The sequence below is a fragment of the Salvelinus fontinalis genome, chromosome 10 (assembly GCF_029448725.1).
Source record: "Salvelinus fontinalis isolate EN_2023a chromosome 10, ASM2944872v1, whole genome shotgun sequence".
Lineage (NCBI taxonomy): Eukaryota > Metazoa > Chordata > Actinopteri > Salmoniformes > Salmonidae > Salvelinus > Salvelinus fontinalis.
In genome coordinates, this window is record NC_074674.1 from 4,327,172 (window position 1) to 4,349,308 (window position 22,137).

At 44.0% G+C, this 22,137-nt stretch overlaps 1 protein-coding gene across 6 annotated transcripts in view; it reads left to right on the top strand.

The window, feature by feature from the left end:
• The window catches only part of LOC129863443 (neurexin-2-like), a 301,564-nt gene that overhangs the window by 57,080 nt on the left and 222,347 nt on the right, over positions 1–22,137 (top strand). For all 6 annotated transcript variants that reach the window (XM_055935439.1, XM_055935443.1, XM_055935440.1 and 3 more), the window contains one exon: positions 21,811–22,112. In XM_055935439.1, coding sequence (XP_055791414.1) covers positions 21,811–22,112 — 302 coding nt within the window. The remainder of the gene's footprint in view (positions 1–21,810; positions 22,113–22,137) is intronic.

Genomic DNA, 22,137 nt, shown 5'->3' on the forward strand with positions numbered 1-22,137 from the left:
AGGCAGGTTTCTATCATCATCCTGCACTCTCAGCAGTCACAGGCGCGTGCACACACGTTATTTCTAAAACATTATTTTTTACTTGTGAGTTTAGGTATGCAACTCGCCCTTAATTGGTGAAATGTCCTCTTCTCGCTGATTGTGGAAAGGGCCTGCATAGTTCAACATCACTGCAGTCGTGCAATCTGATGTGTAAGAATGCAGATAGCGGAGTACCTCTTCCTTTTATGTCTTTTTACAAATGTTTAGTTTAAGTCTTCTTTCAATATTGCCCACATCCTGTTAAACCACGTTCAGGTAACTCAAACCTCCATCCTGTTAAACCACGTAGAGCTAACTCAAACCTCCATCCTGTTAAACCACGTAGAGGTAACTCAAACCTCCATCCTGTTAAACCACGTAGAGGTAACGCCAACCTCCATCCGGTTAAACCACGTAGAGGTAACTCAAACCTCTATGCGGTTAAACCACGTAGAGGTAACTCAAACCTCCATCCTGTTAAACCACGTTCAGGTAACTCAAACCTCCATCCTGTTAAACCACGTAGAGCTAACTCAAACCTCCATCCTGTTAAACCACGTAGAGGTAACTCAAACCTCCATCCTGTTAAACCACGTAGAGGTAACGCCAACCTCCATCCGGTTAAACCACGTAGAGGTAACTCAAACCTCTATGCGGTTAAACCACGTAGAGGTAACTCAAACCTCCATCCTGTTAAACCACGTTCAGGTAACTCAAACCTCCATCCTGTTAAACCACGTAGAGCTAACTCAAACCTCCATCCTGTTAAACCACGTAGAGGTAACTCAAACCTCCATCCTGTTAAACCACGTAGAGGTAACGCCAACCTCCATCCGGTTAAACCACGTAGAGGTAACTCAAACCTCTATGCGGTTAAACCACGTAGAGGTAACTCAAACCTCCATCCTGTTAAACCACGTAGAGGTAACGCCAACCTCCATCCGGTTAAACCACGTAGAGGTAACTCAAACCTCCATCCTGTTAAACCACGTAGAGGTAACTCAAACCTCCATCCTGTTAAACCACGTAGAGGTAACTCAAACCTCCATCCTGTTAAACCACGTAGATGTAACTCAAACCTCCATCCTGTTAAACCACGTAGATGTAACTCAAACCTCCATCCTGTTAAACCACGTAGATGTAACTCAAACCTCCATCCTGTTAAACCACGTAGAGGTAACGCCAACCTCCATCCTGTTAAACCACGTAGAGGTAACTCAAACCTCCATCCTGTCAAACCACGTAGAGCTAACTCCAACCTCTATCCTGTTAAACCACGTAGAGGTAACTCAAACCTCCATCCTGTTAAACCACGTAGAGCTAACTCAAACCTCCATCCTGTCAAACCACGTAGATGTAACTCAAACCTCCATCCTGTTAAACCACGTAGAGGTAACTCCAACCTCTATCCTGTTAAACCACGTAGAGGTAACTCCAACCTCCATCCTGTTAAACCACGTAGAGGTAACTCCAACCTCCATCCTGTTAAACCACGTAGAGCTAACTCCAACCTCTATCCTGTCAAACCACGTAGAGATAACTCAAACCTCTATCCTGTTAAACCACGTAGAGATAACTCAAACCTCCATCCTGTTAAACCACGTAGAGCTAACTCAAACCTCCATCCTGTCAAACCACGTAGATGTAACTCAAACCTCCATCCTGTCAAACCACGTAGATGTAACTCAAACCTCCATCCTGTTAAACCACGTAGAGCTAACTCCAACCTCTATCCTGTCAAACCACGTAGAGGTAACTCAAACCTCTATCCTGTTAAACCACGTAGAGGTAACTCAAGCCTCTATCCGGTTAAACCACGTAGAGGTAACTCAAGCCTCTATCCGGTTAAACCACGTAGAGGTAACTCAAGCCTCTATCCGGTTAAACCACTTAGAGGTAACTCAAACCTCTATCCGGTTAAACCACGTAGAGGTAACTCAAACCTCTATCCTGTTAAACCACGTAGAGGTAGCTCAAGCCTCTATCCTGTCAAACCACGTAGAGGTAACTCAAGCCTCTATCCGGTTAAACCACGTAGAGGTAACTCAAACCTCTATCCGGTTAAACCACGTAGAGGTAACTCAAACCCCTATCCGGTTAAACCACGTAGAGGTAACTCAAACCTCTATCCGGTTAAACCACATAGAGGTAACTCAAACCTCCATCCTGTCAAACCACGTAGAGCTAACTCCAACCTCTATCCTGTTAAACCACGTAGAGGTAACTCAAACCTCCATCCTGTTAAACCACGTAGAGCTAACTCAAACCTCCATCCTGTCAAACCACGTAGATGTAACTCAAACCTCCATCCTGTCAAACCACGTAGATGTAACTCAAACCTCCATCCTGTTAAACCACGTAGAGCTAACTCCAACCTCTATCCTGTCAAACCACGTAGAGGTAACTCAAACCTCTATCCTGTTAAACCACGTAGAGGTAACTCAAGCCTCTATCCGGTTAAACCACGTAGAGGTAACTCAAGCCTCTATCCGGTTAAACCACGTAGAGGTAACTCAAGCCTCTATCCGGTTAAACCACGTAGAGGTAACTCAAACCTCTATCCTGTTAAACCACGTAGAGGTAGCTCAAGCCTCTATCCTGTCAAACCACGTAGAGGTAACTCAAGCCTCTATCCGGTTAAACCACGTAGAGGTAACTCAAACCTCTATCCGGTTAAACCACGTAGAGGTAACTCAAACCCCTATCCGGTTAAACCACGTAGAGGTAACTCAAACCTCTATCCGGTTAAACCACATAGAGGTAACTCAAACCTCTATCCGGTTAAACCACATAGAGGTAACTCAAACCTCTATCCGGTTAAACCACGTAGAGCTAACTCCAACCTCTATCCTGTTAAACCACGTAGAGGTAACTCAAACCTCCATCCTGTTAAACCACGTAGAGCTAACTCAAACCTCCATCCTGTCAAACCACGTAGATGTAACTCAAACCTCTATCCTGTCAAACCACGTAGAGGTAACTCAAGCCTCTATCCGGTTAAACCACGTAGAGGTAACTCAAACCTCTATCCGGTTAAACCACGTAGAGGTAACTCAAACCCCTATCCGGTTAAACCACGTAGAGGTAACTCAAACCTCTATCCGGTTAAACCACATAGAGGTAACTCAAACCTCTATCCGGTTAAACCACGTAGAGGTAACTCAAGCCTCTATCCTGTCAAACCACGTAGAGGTAACTCAAGCCTCTATCCGGTTAAACCACGTAGAGGTAACTCAAGCCTCTATCCGGTTAAACCACGTAGAGGTAACTCAAACTTCTATCCGGTTAAACCACGTAGAGGTAACTCAAACCTCTATCCGGTTAAACCACGTAGAGGTAACTCAAACCTCCATCCTGTCAAACCACGTAGAGCTAACTCCAACCTCTGTCCTGTCAAACCACGTAGAGGTAACTCAAACCTCTATCCTGTTAAACCACGTAGAGGTAACTCAAGCCTCTATCCGGTTAAACCACGTAGAGGTAACTCAAGCCTCTATCCGGTTAAACCACGTAGAGGTAACTCAAGCCTCTATCCGGTTAAACCACTTAGAGGTAACTCAAACCTCTATCCGGTTAAACCACGTAGAGGTAAATCAAACCTCTATCCTGTTAAACCACGTAGAGGTAGCTCAAGCCTCTATCCTGTCAAACCACGTAGAGGTAACTCAAGCCTCTCTCCGGTTAAACCACGTAGAGGTAACTCAAACCTCTATCCGGTTAAACCACGTAGAGGTAACTCAAACCCCTATCCGGTTAAACCACGTAGAGGTAACTCAAATCTCTATCCGGTTAAACCACATAGAGGTAACTCAAACCTCTATCCGGTTAAACCACGTAGAGGTAACTCTAGCCTCTATCCTGTCAAACCACGTAGAGGTAACTCAAGCCTCTATCCGGTTAAACCACGTAGAGGTAACTCAAGCCTCTATCCGGTTAAACCACGTAGAGGTAACTCAAACCTCTATCCGGTTAAACCACGTAGAGGTAACTCAAACCTCCATCCTGTCAAACCACGTAGAGCTAACTCCAACCTCTATCCTGTTAAACCACGCAGAGGTAACTCAAACCTCCATCCTGTTAAACCACGTAGAGCTAACTCAAACCTCCATCCTGTCAAACCACGTAGATGTAACTCAAACCTCTATCCTGTCAAACCACGTAGAGGTAACTCAAGCCTCTATCCGGTTAAACCACGTAGAGGTAACTCAAGCCTCTATCCGGTTAAACCACGTAGAGGTAACTCAAGCCTCTATCCGGTTAAACCACGTAGAGGTAACTCAAACCTCTATCCGGTTAAACCACGTAGAGGTAACTCAAACCTCCATCCTGTCAAACCACGTAGAGCTAACTCCAACCTCTATCCTGTTAAACCACGTAGAGGTAACTCAAACCTCCATCCTGTTAAACCACGTAGAGCTAACTCAAACCTCCATCCTGTCAAACCACGTAGATGTAACTCAAACCTCTATCCTGTCAAACCACGTAGAGGTAACTCAAGCCTCTATCCGGTTAAACCACGTAGAGGTAACTCCAACCTCCATCCTGTCAAACCACGTAGAGGTAACTCAAGCCTCTATCCTGTCAAACCACGTAGAGGTAACTCAAGCCTCTATCCGGTTAAACCACGTAGAGGTAACTCAAGCCTCTATCCGGTTAAACCACGTAGAGGTAACTCAAACCTCTATCCGGTTAAACCACGTAGAGGTAACTCAAACCTCCATCCTGTCAAACCACGTAGAGCTAACTCCAACCTCTATCCTGTTAAACCACGCAGAGGTAACTCAAACCTCCATCCTGTTAAACCACGTAGAGCTAACTCAAACCTCCATCCTGTCAAACCACGTAGATGTAACTCAAACCTCTATCCTGTCAAACCACGTAGAGGTAACTCAAGCCTCTATCCGGTTAAACCACGTAGAGGTAACTCAAGCCTCTATCCGGTTAAACCACGTAGAGGTAACTCAAGCCTCTATCCGGTTAAACCACGTAGAGGTAACTCAAACCTCTATCCGGTTAAACCACGTAGAGGTAACTCAAACCTCCATCCTGTCAAACCACGTAGAGCTAACTCCAACCTCTATCCTGTTAAACCACGTAGAGGTAACTCAAACCTCCATCCTGTTAAACCACGTAGAGCTAACTCAAACCTCCATCCTGTCAAACCACGTAGATGTAACTCAAACCTCTATCCTGTCAAACCACGTAGAGGTAACTCAAGCCTCTATCCGGTTAAACCACGTAGAGATAACTCAAGCCTCTATCCGGTTAAACCACGTAGAGGTAACTCAAACCTCTATCCGGTTAAACCACGTAGAGGTAACTCAAACCTCTATGCTGTTAAACCACGTAGAGGTAACTCAAACCTCCATCCTCCATCTCAACCCCTGAGAGGGCTTTCTCCTACTCCATCATTTCATCTTCTTCAGCATATTTTAACTAACACCATCTACAAAAGAAAATTTACCAACATGTTGGCGCGATTCAGCTGCTATATGTGTTTGCGTGGGCTGGAAGTGATCTCTCATTTGACCTACGAGTGCATTTGTGTAGGGTACATTTTCAAGGCTTTGCTCATCTCCGTCATTGTTGAAGTGTCTCTTTTTTCTTTCCTAGTGGTGAAAGTCTCAGTGGGATCAGATGGTGGGGATGGACTCTAAAATGAGCACAATGAGACGTCCTCACAGTGGGGTTCAGGAGACCCTGAGGTTCACTCCCATGTGGATGTTATAAATTAGGAAGGCATGCTTCACTAGATACTGTAACGAGGGTGTTGCTACAGTTTGGGTTACCGTGATAGTAAATGTTTCCTGGTTGCCATATTATGTACAGATGTATTGTGTAATATCTGGTTGCTTAAGTTTTGTATGGTGGACACTCAAATCAGCTTGTCACCATGGCTGAGATGTACCTGTTCTGTCTGAGCTAGAGTGTGCCTATAATTGTTTTCAACAAGGGAAGATGACACTGTGATTTTTGGAAATCCTACTCTTTTGTCGTGCGTGGTCCACGTCTCAGAGTGTGTATCTTTTATATCCTTAAGAAGAGGCTGTCTGTGCTAGCCAGCCCGGCTGAGCCGTCAATCTCATATGTGTGGCTGATAGAAGATAACTCAAGTAATAACTAAAAGTATGATAATACATAGATAGGAAGCAAGATATTTATCCGCTGAAGAATATTTTCCTCATTGTTCACTGTGAAAATGTAGTTGACATATTGAAGGCGTTGTTTTAACTCTCTTTCTCAGCATTGCAACATTAAAGGTTGTGCTAGAATATGATGTCAAAACATCATCTCCTTCCATTTAATGGTGTCTGTCCTCATGGGATGAGAAGGCACAATATACACCTGAATGAGGAAAGCACAGCAGTTCCCTTGAGACTGACAGTCAGTGGAAGACAATGGAACTATCCTGTAGCTCTTTTCCCATTTCATATTGTGTGAATTAGATGTATGACCTCTATCCTGCCCCCAGCGCCTTCCACCAGGTGTACGTGACCGTCTTTGTGGGTTGTCACGGCGTCCAGCTGGATGTATAGATATCAGTGCAGGTCTTTCAGGTGTTAAAGGCTGCCTCTCTCTCTTACCAGTAATGTGAGGAGACTCCAAGATGATTGACAGTATTGAGATGCAGCATACACTAGCCTTCGGCAATATGGGAAAACAAATTACTATATTCCTCACTCTATTTAAACGTTTTTCTGAGTTGTCTGCGCTGTTGTATGCCCTCTCTCCCTGTTGTCATGTGAGATTCCAGTCAGCTCCCCCAGATCGGGATTGTGAGAGCTGTCTCATAGGAACACAGCTGTGTCTGTCATGCAATGCCATGCACTTTAGGGACCAGCCACATTATATCAGGCCCGAGCACTGACGGAGACACTGCACAGAGACAGATCTGTTGGGCCGCTGGCCTCCGCACATGATGGAACTTACCTGGAGGAAGACGGGGGCTATTGCACAGTACAGTGGATTCTCATGGTGATACAATATCATCAATATTAGCACTTTATTTACTGTTTGGGGAATAAACAGATGACTTGAACTAGCGTGAACTGTCTTGAATGAGCTTCTGTAAAGTAGGCTGAGTTACAAATCTGGATAGGGAAAGGAGTTCAGTCTCAGGGATTCCCTTGCCACATACAAAGAGGAGAGGGATGGAGGAGGAGAGTGTACTACTCTCCACTCATGTATATGAGATCAGTGCACTCGCAGCTGAAAAATATATTTGATGTTCTGCTGACTATTTGTTTGTTGATAGACATACCTGCTCCGTAATTCCGTGAGCTCATGTTGCCAGTGTAAGACCACTGGGGTTGAAAGGCCGCCCGTAGACACATAAGCTGTGTGGCTCGCACAGTAGACCTGAAGAGATTCCGCCCGTAGACACATAAGCTGTGTGGCTCGCACAGTAGAACTGAAGAGATTCCACCCGTAGACACATAAGCTGTGTGGATCGCACAGTAGACCTGAAGAGATTCCACCCGTAGACACATAAGCTGTGTGGATCGCACAGTAGAACTGAATAGATTCCACCCGTAGACACATAAGCTGTGTGGATCGCACAGTAGAACTGAATAGATTCCACCCGTAGACACATAAGCTGTGTGGATCGCACAGTAGACCTGAAGAGATTCCACCCGTAGACACATAAGCTGTGTGGATCGCACAGTAGAACTGAATAGATTCCACCCGTAGACACACAAGCTGTGTGGATCGCACAGCAGACCTGAAGAGATTCCACCCGTAGACACATAAGCTGTGTGGATCGCACAGTAGACACATAAACTCTGTGGATTGTACAGTAGAATTGAAGGAATTCCATTAGGATTATGTGTGTGGGAGTATCTTCACAGAGCTCCTGTCTTTATTATATGATATTGTGTTCCTAAAATAAGACAATGTAATTAGATACTTTCTAAGATATTTCTCATTATCTTGCTCTCTCTCTATTGTCTCTGTCTCTATCGTCTCTCTCATCTCTCTCTCTCTATCGCCTCTCTCTATTACAGGTTTTTGCATTGTCATTATGGGAAAGGAACGGGGGGGGAGATACCTAGTCAGTTGTACAACTGAATTCAGCTGAATCAGATGTGCGGGGTGCTTCCTAAATCGACGTCAACATCATATGGCTATTATGTGTAGAATGATGAGGGGGAAGAAAACAAACATTTAATCCATCTTAGAATAAGGCTGCAACGCAACAAAATGTGGAATAAGTCAAGGGGTCTGAACAAATGCCCTGTATAGGGCCTGTTTCCTGGGCCTAGATGAAGTCTAGTCTCCTATGGTATTTTTTTCTCTATATCGTCTATCTCTATCCTCTCCATCGTCTCTCTCTATCGTCTCTCCCTCTGTCGTCTCTATCGTCTCTCTCATCTATCTCCCTCCCTCCATCTCACACTCTCTCGCTCTATGTCCGTCTCTCTCTCTATCGTCTCTCTATCGTCTCTCTCTTTCGTCTCTATCGTCTCTCTCTCAATCGCCTCTCTCTCGCTATCGTCTATCTCTATTCTCTCTCTCTCTATCGTCTCTCTCTTTCTATCGTCTCTCACTTAAATTCAATTCAAGGGGCTTTATTGGCATGGGGAAAATATGTTAACATTGCCAAAGCAAGTGAAGTAGATAATATACAAAAGTGAAATAAACAATAAAAATGAACAGTGAAAATTACACTCACAGAAGTTCCATAAAGTGGTGCATGCTGGGAGTTGTATGAGCGAGTGTTGTCTGGAGTTAGATCGCCTGTTTTTCCCTACTTGTTTTACTTTTCTTGGTGGTTTTTCTTTTTCTATGCATGATTACGGTGATGATTTATTTAATTTATTTTGTTTGTTTTTCTTGTTGGAATTTCCCTGGCTTTGGCAGGGATGACGACCCACATGGGGACGCCATCTCTGTCACTTCGGCACGGCTTTAGGTGTGTTACTGAAGCTACTGTCACTATGAAGTTTCTGGTTGCCGTAGGAGAGAAGGTAGGCTATTAGAATGTTGCTTATGCATCGCGGATTAATAAAACGGTGGTGGTTTTTCTTCAAGAAGAGCGTCTTGTTGAGCACGGTGTACTTCTTAAAGAAAGTCTTGTTGATCATATGGTTGAGCATGGTGTACTTCTTAAAGAAGAGAGTCTTGTTGATCGTATGGTTGAGCATGGTGTCCTTCTTAAAGAAGAGAGTCTTGTTGATCGTATGGTTGAGCATGGCGTACTTCTTAAAGAAGAGAGTCTTGTTGATTGTATGGTTGAGCATGGTGTCCTTCTTAAAGAAGAGAGTCTTGTTGATCGTATGGTTGAGCAGGGTGTACTTCTTAAAGAAGAGAGTCTTGTAGATCGTATGGTTGAGCATGGTGTCCTTCTTAAAGAAGAGAGTCTTGTTGATCGTATGGTTGAGCATGGTGTACTTCTTAAAGAAGAGAGTCTTGTTGATCGTATGGTTGAGCATGGTGTACTTCTTAAAGCAGAGTGTCTTGTTGATCGTATGGTTGAGCATGGTGTACTTCTTAAAGAAGAGTGTCTTGTAGATCGTATGGTTGAGCCTGGCGTACTTCTTAAAGAAAGTCTTGTTGTTCATATGGTTGAGCATGGTGTACTTCTTAAAGAAGAGAGTCTTGTTGATTGTATGGTTGAGCATGGTGTACTTCTTAAAGAAGAGTGTCTTGTTGTTCATATGGTTGAGCATGGTGTACTTCTTAAAGAAGAGTGTCTTGTAGATCGTATGGTTGAGCATGGTGTACTTCTTAAAGAAGAGCACCTTGTTGATTGTATGGTTGAGCACGGTGTACTTCTTAAAGAAGAGAGTCTTGTTGATCGTATGGTTGAGCACAGAGTACTTCTTAAAGAAGAGAGTCTTGTTGATTGTATGGTTGAGCATGGTGTACTTCTTAAAGAAGAGAGTCTTGTTGATCGTATGGTTGAGCATGGTGTACTTCTTAAAGGTGTACTTCTTATGTTTATTCAAGTTACGCCGCTTTTTTCTACGTCAGCAAGGGTAATGATTTAGAATGTGGCGCCGTTTAATGAGCTATTGGAGTGCGAATTTTTGCGGTTTGGGAAGTTTGCAAGTTCAATTAAGATTGTCCCGTTGGGTTGCAAACACCCGGCTCTGAAACAGGTTATGTCGTTTCGGCGACAGGTGTTTATGTTTTTGGACTCACTGGAGCAGACTTAGGAGTTATCGTTTAAAGTCAAGTATGACAACAGACTGTATATGGCTTATGCTAGTACGGGTAGTCAACAGCGTTTTGACTGTGGGGATGTTGGCCAAAAGCGACATGCTTGCCCGAAAAGGGACAAGGCGGAGGGAAGGGCGTAGGGGGTCCTCGAGGACTAGCCACCCCTCATAGCCTGGTTCCTTTCTAGGTTTCTTCCTAGGTTTTGACCTTTCTAGGGAGTTTTTCCTAGCCACCGTGCTTCTTCACCTGCATTGCTTGCTGTTTGGTGTTTTAGGCTGGGTTTCTGTACAGCACTTTGACATATCAGCTGATGTAAGAAGGGCAATATAAATACATTTGATTTGATTTGGGCCCACTTATGTAGCGAGAGGTGAGCCGGCGGTGGTAGAGCAGACCTGCCAGGGCCCAGGTCTGGCAGTACTGCTCTAGCAGGTCCAGGTTCTGATGTAGGCCATGTGCTGTAGGCCATAGTCTCTCTCTCTATCTTCTCTCTCTATCGTATCTCTATAGTGTCTCTCTCTGTCGTCTCTCTCTCTGTCGTATCTCTATAGCCTCTCTCTCTATCGTCTCTCTCTCTAGTCTCTCTCTCTATAGTCTCTATCTCTATCTTCTCTCTCTATCATCTCTCTCTCTATCGTATCTCTATAGTCTCTCTCTCTATGGTATCTCTCTCTGTCGTATCTCTATAGCCTCTCTCTCTATCGTCTCTCTCTCTAGTCTCTCTCTCTCTATAGTCTCTATCTCTATCTTCTCTCTCTATCATCTCTCTCTCTATCGTATCTCTATAGTCTCTCTCTCTATCGTATCTCTATAGTCTCTCTCTATCGTCTCTCTATTGTCTCTCTCTCTATAGTCTCTCTCTCTATCATATCTCTATAGTCTCTCTCTCTATCGTATCTCTATAGCCTCTCTCTATTGTCTCTCTCTATCGTCTGTATCTCTATAGTCTCTCTCTATATCGTATCTCTATAGTCTCTCTCTATACCGTATCTCACTATAGTCTCTCTCTATAGTCTCTCTCTCTCTCTGTCATCTCTCTCTCTGTCGTCTCTCTGTCGTCTCTTTCTCTGTCGTATCTCTATAGTCTCTCTCTCTCTGTCGTCTCTCTGTCGTCTCGCTATAGTCTCTCTCTCTCTGTCATCTCTCTATAGTCTTTCTCTCTGTCGTCTCTCTATAGTCTCTCCTCTGTCGTCTCTCTATAGTCTCTCTCTCTGTCGTCTCTATATAGTCTCTCTCTCTGTCGTATCTCTATAGTCTCTTTCTCTGTCGTATCTCTATAGTCTCTCTCTCTGTCGTCTCTCTATAGTCTCTCTCTCTGTCGTCTCTATATAGTCTCTCTCTCTGTCGTCTCTCTCTCTCTGTCGCCTCTCTCTCTGTCGTCTCTCTATAGTCTTTCTCTCTGTCGTCTCTCTCTGTCGTCTCTCTATAGTCTCTCTCTCTATAGTCTCTCTCTCTATAGTCTCTCTCTCTGTCGTCTCTATATAGTCTCTCTCTCTGTCGTATCTCTATAGTCTCTCTCTCTGTCGTCTCTCTCTCTATCGTATCTCTATAGTCTCTCTCTCTATAGTCTCTCTATAGTCTCTCTCTCTGTCGTCTCTCTCTGTCGTCTCTCTATAGTCTCTCTCTCTATAGTCTCTCTCTCTATAGTCTCTCTCTCTGTCGTCTCTATATAGTCTCTCTCTCTGTCGTATCTCTATAGTCTCTCTCTCTGTCGTCTCTCTCTCTATCGTATCTCTATAGTCTCTCTCTCTATAGTCTCTCTATAGTCTCTCTCTCTGTCATCTCTCTATAGTCTCTCTCTCTGTCGTCTCTATAGTCTCTCTCTCTGTCGTATCTCTATAGTCTCTCTCTCTGTCGTCTCTCTCTCTGTCGTCTCTCTATAGTCTCTCTCTCTATAGTCTCTCTCTCTGTCGTCTCTATATAGTCTCTCTCTCTGTCGTCTGTCGTCTCTCTCTCTATCGTATCTTTATAGTCTCTCTCTCTGCCGTCTCTCTATAGTCTCTCTCTCTGTCATCTCTCTATAGTCTCTCTCTCTGTCGTACCTCTATAGTCTCTCTCTCTGCCGTCTCTCTATAGTCTCTCTCTGCCGTCTCTCTATAGTCTCTCTCTGTCGTCTCTCTATAGTCTCTCTCTCTGTTGTACCTCTATAGTCTCTCTCTCTCTGTCGTCTCTCTCTCTGTCATATCTCTATAGTCTCTCTCTCTATCGTATCTCTATAGTCTCTCTCTCTATGGTATCTCTCTCTCTATCGTATCTCTATAGGCTCTCTCTCTATCGTATCTCTCTCTATCTTCTCTCTCTATCGTATCTCTATAGTCTCTCTCTCTATCTTCTCTCTCTCTCTATCATCTCTGTCGTCTCTCTCTCTGTCGTATCTCTATAGTCTCTGTCATCTCTCTATAGTCTCTCTCTCTGTCGTCTCTCTCTATCGTCTCTCTATCTATCGTCTATCGTCTCGATCTCTCTATCGTCTCTCTCTATCGCCTCTCTATATCGTCTCTCTATCATCTCTCTCTCTATCCTCTTTCTATCGTCTCTATATCTTCTCTCTGTCTATCGTCTCTCTCTCTATTGTCTCTCTATCGTCTCTCTCTCTCTATCGTCTCTCTTTTGTCTCTCTCTATTGTCTCTCTATCGTCTCTGTGTCTATCGTTTCTCTATTGTATCTCTCTCTCTTGTCTCTTTCTCTATCGTCTCTCTCTCTCACCTCTCTCTCTCCCCTCTATCGTCTCTCTCTCCCTGTACCGTCTCTCTCTCTCCATCGTCTCTATCATCTATCTATTGTCTATCTTCTCTCTCATCTCTCTATTGTCTCTCTCCCTCTCGTCTCTCTCTATCCTCTCTCGTCTCTCTATCGTCTCTCTCCCTCTTGTCTCTCTCTATCCTCTCTCTATCATCTCTCTCTATTGTCTCTTTCACTCCCTATTGTCTCTCTCTCTAGATCGTCGCTCTCTGTATATCGTCTCTCTCTATCCTCTATCGTATCTCTCTCTCTATCGTCTCTCTCTCTCTATCGTCTCTCTCTCTCTATCGTCTCTCTTTCTCTATAGTCTCTCTCTCTTTCTCTATCGTCTCTCTCTCTGTCGTCTCTCTCTCTGTTGTCTCTCTCTCTATATCGTATCTCTATCTTGTCTCTCTCTATCGTCTCTTTCTCTCTCTTGTCTCTCTATCTTCTCTCTCTATCGTCTCTCTCTGTCGTCTTTCTCTCTCTCAAAGGACTGTGTAGGAGGGGATATAGACAGATACAGACTGAAAGGGAGGGAGGGGTGTAGGGGGATAGAGAGTAGGGGGGAGGGGGATGGTAGTGAGACAGAATGATGAATTGTAGCAGAGGCCACCCATGCGTAGTTGTCTGTGGTACTGTTCCTCAGATGCTGTGTAGTGCTAATTAAATGCCTCTTGTCACATGGGGTCACCAGACTTTAGCAGGCGACAAGTAGGATGGGAGACGGAGATAGAAGTACGATCCTTACAACGTGTCAAATGAGAAGACCGACGAGAGCCAGAGAAGGCTAATCCGAAGACAAAAGTTGTTGCCTTGGACTATGTTCTGATAGATATAGATGAAGGCTTGTATGTGGATGCCAACTGTCATGTCTTTGGCATCATTAAAACTGAAGACTTATCAAATAACTCTCTGTTCTTATTATTACGCCATTAAACTGATTAATTATTTAACTGTAATTAACTAGGAAGTCGGGGCACCAAGGAAAATATTCAGATTACAAAGTTATACTTTTCCTAATATAACTTTCAGATATTTTAATATCTGATCACTTAGTCTTCTGATTAATTCATTATTATTTACCTCACGTTAGTCTCATTCCAAACGTCGTAAATTGTTGGTTATCTGCACCAACCCAGTCTTCACTATGAGTCATCCATACATCAATTGTCTTAAAATCATTTATTTACTGACTAAGTAATTCACAGAAATGCATCTCACAAACAAACAAAATAGATATGTTTACAAATAAATGATAGGGGGATGTGCACTAGTGGGCTAAACCGGTATGGCGGCTTGTTAGACAGAGTGATAATTATAACAAATGAAATGCTAATCCTTTGCACATGAACGCTCACTCATTAAGGAACAATTGCAATCAACATATATATTTACGCTCAGTGTGTCGTCGGGATCTCTGTTGAAAAGTTTGTTTCTGTTGGAGAGTCTGTCCGCCCTCTGTCGTGGTTAGAATGGATAGTTCAAAGTGACCTTCATTCATGTCGTTATAGGACAGATGTTTCGGCGGTTGTCGATCTTCGCGTTCAATGATACCGAATTCCTAGCTGCAGACTAGTAATTAATATCAAAGACTTATTAGTCTTAGTCTTATTCTGTCGGTATCGGTAGTCTAAGATTTTAACCACGTGGTATGGTTAAAAGATTCAGCCATCTACTCAAACCTTAGCTTATACTCAGGTTTATGGTCTCTACTCAAACCTTGGCCCTCTCGTGGTAAGCTGGACAGCAAACTTTAGCCATCTCGTAATTGAGGTAAGCTCGGTCTGGTGATAGAAAACCCAGGTGGGGGTTTTATTCAGAATGTCTCATGAAGCCAGGTCCTGTCTGGCCCCCTGGAGTCGTGCCAATGACTTAGTGAAACTTTTTAGGGAATTGGAGTTTCCTTCATTAAACAGTCCAAAATCACATTACACAATTTCACAAACAGTATCATCCTCACACATTCATCTTATACAACAATTAGATGTAAGCCTCATAACTGAGGCTATTATATAAACAACGTTATGGTAATGTTGCCGTATTGTCTCCCATGAGTTTCACAAAATTGTACCAAACGGACCAGTTCGTCGCTGGATTCTTCACCGATCTTTCATACCTTCTCCAGAACATAAATGTTGTTCGGACCTCAAGTTCTGTGAAGTGGAAGAAATTCCTTTGTTCTCTCTATGAAAACTCCCTCTCTCTCTCTAGACTGTGGCCATGAGGAGATAATCTCCTCCAGGAATTTATGACCTCTCTGACCAGAGCAGCCTGGTTGTAGGAGACAGAGAGAGGGGGATGTGCTCGCTGTACCCAAAGAGGGCAACGTCATGACACAACCTTAAGACGTTATTCACTTTGATGGTAGAGAGACATTAAGACAATGAGCAGCTCTCATTTTCATTGCGCTGTGTGGCAGTTAAATGTGGGTTCAGCTTTGCTGTAAATAGCAGCAGCAGTTGACTGAATCATACACTGCTCAAAAAAATAAAGGGAACACTTAAACAACACAAAGTAACTCCAAGTCAATCATACTTCTGTGAAATCAAACTGTCCACTTAGGAAGCAACACTGATTGACAATAAATTTCACATGCCGTTGTGCAAATGGAATAGACAACAGTTGGAAATTATAGGCAATTAGCAAGACACCCCCAATAAAGGAGTGGTTCTGCAGGTGGTGACCACAGACCACTTCTCAGTTCCTATGCTTCCTGGCTGATGTTTTGGTTACTTTTGAATGCTGGCGGTGCTTTCACTCTAGTGGTAGCATGAGACGGAGTCTACAACCCACACAAGTGGCTCAGGTAGTGCAGCTCATCCAGTATGGCACATCAATGGGAGCTGTGGCAAGAAGGTTTGCTGTGTCTGTCAGCGTAGTGTCCAGAGCATGGAGGCGTTACCAGGAGACAGGCCAGTACATCAGGAGACGTGGAGGAGGCCATAGGAGGGCAACAACCCAGCAGCAGGACCGCTACCTCCGCCTTTGAGCAGGAGGAGCACTGCCAGAGCCCTGCAAAATGACCTCCAGCAGGCCACAAATGTGCATGTGTCTGCTCAAACGGTCAGAAACAGACTCTATGAGGGTGGTATGAGGGCCCGACGTCCACAGGTGGGGGTTGTGCTTACAGCCCAACACCGTGCAGGACGTTTGGCATTTGCCAGAGAACACCAAGATTGACAAATTCGCCACTGGCGCCCTGTGCTCTTCACAGATGAAAGCAGGTTCACACTGAGCATGTGACAGACGTGACAGAGTCTGGAGACGCCGTGGAGAACGTTCTGCTGCCTGCAACATCCTCCAGCATGACCGGTTTGGCGGTGGGTCAGTCATGGTGTGGGGTGGCATTTCTTTGGGGGGCCGCACAGCCCTCCATGTGCTCGCTAGAGGTAGCCTGACTGCCATTAGGTACCGAGATGAGATCCTCAGACCCCTTGTGAGACCATATGCTGGTGCGTTTGGCCCTGGGTTCCTCCTAATGCAAGACAATGCTAGACCTCATGTAGCTGGAGTGTGTCAGCAGTTCCTGCAAGAGGAAGGCATTGATGCTATGGACTGGCCCGCCCGTTCCCCAGACCTGAATCCAATTGAGCACATCTGGGACATCATGTCTCGCTCCATCCACCAACGCCACGTTGCACCACAGACTGTCCAGGAGTTGGCGGGTGCTTTAGTCCAGGTCTGGGAGGAGATGCCTCAGGAGACCATCCGCCACCTCATCAGGAGCATGCCCAGGCGTTGTAGGGAGGTCATACAGGCACGTGGAGGCCACACACACTACTGAGCCTCATTTTGACTTGTTTTAAGGACATTACATCAAAGTTGGATCAGTCTGTAGTGTGGTTTTCCATTTTAATTTTGAGTGTGACTCCAAATCCAGACCTCCATGGGTTGATAAATTTGATTTCCATTGATCATTTTTGTGTGATTTTGTTGTCAGCACATTCAACTATATAAAGAAAAAAGTATTTAATAAGAATATTTAATTCATTCAGATCTAGGATGTGTTATTTTAGTGTTCCCTTTATTTTTTTGAGCAGTGTACATTAGATCTGAAGAAGAGCGTTATCTGGGAGTTAGAGTATTCAAGGTAAGAGCTGGCCTCTGCTTGATTGAATCCTGCACAAATCATCTAGATTCCAAATGACATTCGTAGGCTTCATGCTTGATGGATTCTCTCAAGTGATCAAATTAATGTAATTTTCCACTTGATAGTCTGTAGGACATCCACGTGCAGGAATGTTTTACATTTCATCAGATGGTGAATTTGAAAAGCAACATTGCATCTGATTGCACCCAACCATAACTTGATAGGATGTGCTCCCGAGTGACGCAGCAGTCTAAGACACTGCATCTCAGTGCTAGAAGCGTCACTACAGACCCTGGTTCGATCCCGGGCTGTATCACAACCATCCGTGATCTGGAGTCCCATAGGACGGCGCACAATTGGCCCACCGTTGTCCGGGTTAGGGGAGGGTTTGGCTGGGGTAGGCCGTCATTGTAAAATAAGAATTTGTTCTTAACTGACTTGCCTAGTTAAATAAAGGTTAAAGAAAATACCTGTAATTGAGCAAATTTGCTTAAGAACGGTGGTTAGATATATCCCTAGACATCTGTAGGACCCAGGAAGGTGATAGTGCTGCCATGTGTGTCAGATGCATCATTAATATCTCATCCCCGTTGTCCATGGAAAAGCTACAGTAGTCAGTTTTCCCCTGAAGGAAATTCAAGGAATTTAATAAGAACTTTTAAATATGTGTAAGGAAAATGTTTGGCAGATATTATGGTGATATGATGGATATGATGGTGATGATATCTTTGTTGAGTGGTTCTTTGATATGTTCACCCATCCATTTTTGTGTCATAATTGGGAGAAATATACATTAAAGAATATATATATATATATATATATTATTAACCTGTAATGACAGTATTCAAAGCTCCATTTCAAGAAGCTTGAACAGTACAATGTATGTTTTACATTGTTATAATGTTGTATTGACTCCTGCTGCCTTCTTGGCCAGGTTCTCCCTTGTTAGTCTTTCACTGCAGTTGGCTAAATCAGGGTCTCACATATTGATTCTTGGTAGTCTTAAACAAATCTACTTGGAAACAAAAGTATACCCCTCACACACATGGTTATGAGTTTAAAAAAGAAGACACTTGTTCCATGCCAATATTACACGTTATATACATCACAGAAGACTGAAATATAACAAAACTGTTCGACAGTTTAATACACTTTATTAATTATGAAAAGTATTAGGGCTACATAGTCTCAGTGGGACTTTCCTGATTAACTTCTCTGGGGCAGGTGGGACGCAAACGTCAGGGAAAATACAGCGTGCCATATTCAAATAACATGATATACAAATCAAACTTTCATTAAATCACACATGTAAGATACCAAATTAAAGCTACACTCGTTGTGAATCCAGCCAACATGTCAGATTTCAAAAAAGTTTTTCGGCGAAAGCATAAGATGCTATTATCTGATGATAGCACAACATTAAACAAAGAGAGTAGCATAATTCAACACTGCAAGCATGACACAAAACGCAGAAATAAAATATAAATCATGCCTTACCTTTGACGAAATTCTTTTGTTGGCACTCCAATATGTCCCATAAACATCACAAATGGTCCTTTTGTTCGATTAATTCCGTGGATATATATCCAAAATGTCAATTTATTTGGACCGTTTCATCCAGAAAAACACAGCTTCCAACTTTCGCCACTTCACTACAAAATATATCAAAAGTTACATGTAAACTTTACCAAAACATTTCAAACTACTTTGGTAATACAACGTTAGGTATTTTTAAACGTTATTAATCGATCAATTTGAAGACGGGATGACCTGTGTTCAATACAAAAAGAAAACAAACTGACGCGACTTTTTTCGTAACGTGACTCTCTCAAAAAATTTACTTCATGTGACCCTCATTTACGATAGCCCTACTTCTTCACTACACAAAGGAATAACCTCAACCGATTTCCAAGGACTGGTGACATCCAGTGGAAGCGGTAGGAACTGCAAGCAAGTCCATTAGAAATCTGGTGTCTCTAAAAAAACTAATTGAAAGAAAGACAGTGACATCAAAAGAATACATATTCTGAATGGTTTGTCCTCAGGGTTTTGCCTGCTACATAAATTCTGTTATTCTCTCAGACATGATTCAAACAGTTTCAGAAACGAGTGTTTTCTATCCAAATCTACTAATAATATGCATATCTTATATTCTGGGGATGAGTAGCAAGCAGTTTAATTTTGGCATGCTATTTTTCCCGAAAGTGAAAATGCTGCCCCCTACCCTCAAGAAGATTTAAAGGTTAATTAAAATGAAAATAAAATAGCTGACGATAACACTAGCTGACGATAACTCTAGCTGACGATCTCTCTAGCTGACGATAACTCTAGCTGACGATCTCTCTAGCTGACGATAACACTAGCTGACGATAACACTAGCTGACGATAACACTAGCTGACGATAACACTAGCTGACGATAACACTAGCTGACGATAACACTAGCTGACGATAACACTAGCTGACGATAACTCTAGCTGACGATAACTCTAGCTGACGATAACACTAGCTGACGATAACACTAGCTGACGATAACTCTTGCTGACGATAACACTAGCTGACGATAACTCTAGCTGACGATAACTCTAGCTGACGATAACTCTAGCTGACGATAACTCTTGCTGACGATAACACTAGCTGACGATAACTCTAGCTGACGATAACTCTAGCTGACGATAACTCTAGCTGACGATCTCGCTAGCTGACGATCTCGCTAGCTGAATATCTCGTTAGCTGAATATCTCTCTAGCTGAATATCTCTCTAGCTGAATATCTCTCTAGCTGAATATCTCTCTAGCTGACGATCTCTCTAGCTGACGATCTCTCTAGCTGAATATCTCTCTAGCTGACGATAACGCTAGATGACGATCTCTCTAGCTGAATATCTCTCTAGCTGAATATCTCTAGCTGACGATAACTCTAGCTGACGATAACGATAGATGACGATAACGATAGATGACGATCTCTCTAGCTGAATATCTCTCTAGCTGAATATCTCTAGCTGACGATAACTCTAGCTGACGATAACGCTAGCTGACGATCTCTCTAGCTGAATATCTCTCTAGCTGAATATCTCTCTAGCTGAATATCTCTCTAGCTGAATATCTCTCTAGCTGAATATCTCTCTAGCTGACGATAACGCTAGCTGACGATAATGCTAGCTGACGATAATGCTAGCTGACGATCTCGCTAGCTGACGATAACTCTAGCTGACGATCTCGCTAGCTGACGATCTCGCTAGCTGACGATCTCGCTAGCTGACGATCTCGCTAGCTGACGAAAACTCTAGATGACGATAACTCTAGCTGACGATAACTCTAGCTGACGATAACTCTAGATGACGATAACTCTAGATGACGATCTCGCTAGCTGACGATCTCGCTAGCTGACGATCTCGCTAGCTGACGATCTCGCTAGCTGACGATCTCGCTAGCTGACGATCTCCCTAGCTGATGATTTTGCTAGCTGACGATAACACTAGCTGACGATAACACTAGCTGACGATCTCGCTAGCTGACGATCTCCCTAGCTGACGATCTCCCTAGCTGACGATCTCGCTAGCTGACGATCTCGCTAGCTGACAAAAACTCTAGATGACGATAACTCTAGCTGATGATCTTGCTAGCTGACGATAACTCTAGATGACGATCTCGCTAGCTGACGATCTCGCTAGCTGACGATCTCGCTAGCTGACAATCTCGCTAGCTGACGATCTCGCTAGCTGACGATCTCGCTAGCTGACGATCTCGCTAGCTGACGATCTCCCTAGCTGACGATCTCGCTAGCTGACGATAACACCAGCTGACGATAACACTAGCTGACGATCTCGCTAGCTGACGATCTCCCTAGCTGACGATCTCCCTAGCTGACGATCTCGCTAGCTGACGATAACACTAGCTGACGATCTCGCTAGCTGACGATCTCGCTAGCTGACGATCTCGCTAGCTGACGATCTCTCTAGCTGACGATCTCTCTAGCTGACGATCTCTCTAGCTGACGATCTCTCTAGCTGACGATCTCGCTAGCTGACGATCTCGCTAGCTGACGATCTCCCTAGCTGACGATCTCGCTAGCTGACGATCTCGCTAGCTGACGATCTCGCTAGCTGACGATCTCGCTAGCTGACGATCTCGCTAGCTGAATATCTCGCTAGCTGAATATCTCGCTAGCTGAATATCTCGCTAGCTGAATATCTCGCTAGCTGAATATCTCGCTAGCTGAATATCTCGCTAGCTGAATATCTCGCTAGCTGAATATCTCGCTAGCTGAATATCTCGCTAGCTGAATATCTCGCTAGCTGAATATCTCGCTAGCTGAATATCTCGCTAGCTGAATATCTCTCTAGCTGATGATCTCTCTAGCTGATGATCTCTCTAGCTGAATATCTCTCTAGCTGAATATCTCTCTAGATGACGATAACGCTAGATGACGATAACGCTAGCTGACGATAACGCTAGCTGACGATAACGCTAGCTGACGATAACGCTAGCTGACGATAACGCTAGCTGACGATCTCGCTAGCTGTCGATAACTCTAGCTGTCGATAACTCTAGCTGTCTAACTCTAGCTGTCGGTAACTCTAGCTGACGATAACACTAGCTGACGATATCAATGGTTGTGATAACAATAGCTGATAATAACAATAGCTGTGATAATTTCTGAAACATCAGCTATTGTTATCATTCTTGAACTGCATTGTTGGTTAAGGGCTTGTTAGTTAGCATTTCACGGTAAGGTCTACACCTGCTGTATTCTACGCATGTGACAAATAGCTTTTGATTATGACAGCCTTCTCTCCATCTCTCACCACAGCAAAAGAGGAGTCGGTTGCCACCTACAAAGGCAACGAGTTCTTCAGCTATGACTTATCTCAGATGCCCATCCAGAGCAAACTGGACGAGATCACTCTGTCCTTCCGCACGCTGCAGAGGAACGGCCTCCTCCTCCACACCGGGAAGTCAGCTGACTATGTCAACCTATCCCTGAGGAGCGGCGCTGTGTGGCTGGTCATTAACCTGGGCTCAGGGGCCTTCGAGGCCCTGGTGGAGCCCACCAACGGCAAGTTCAACGACAATGCCTGGCACGAAGTGCGCATCACACGCAACCTGCGCCAGGTACAGTACTGTACACCCCCTCTCT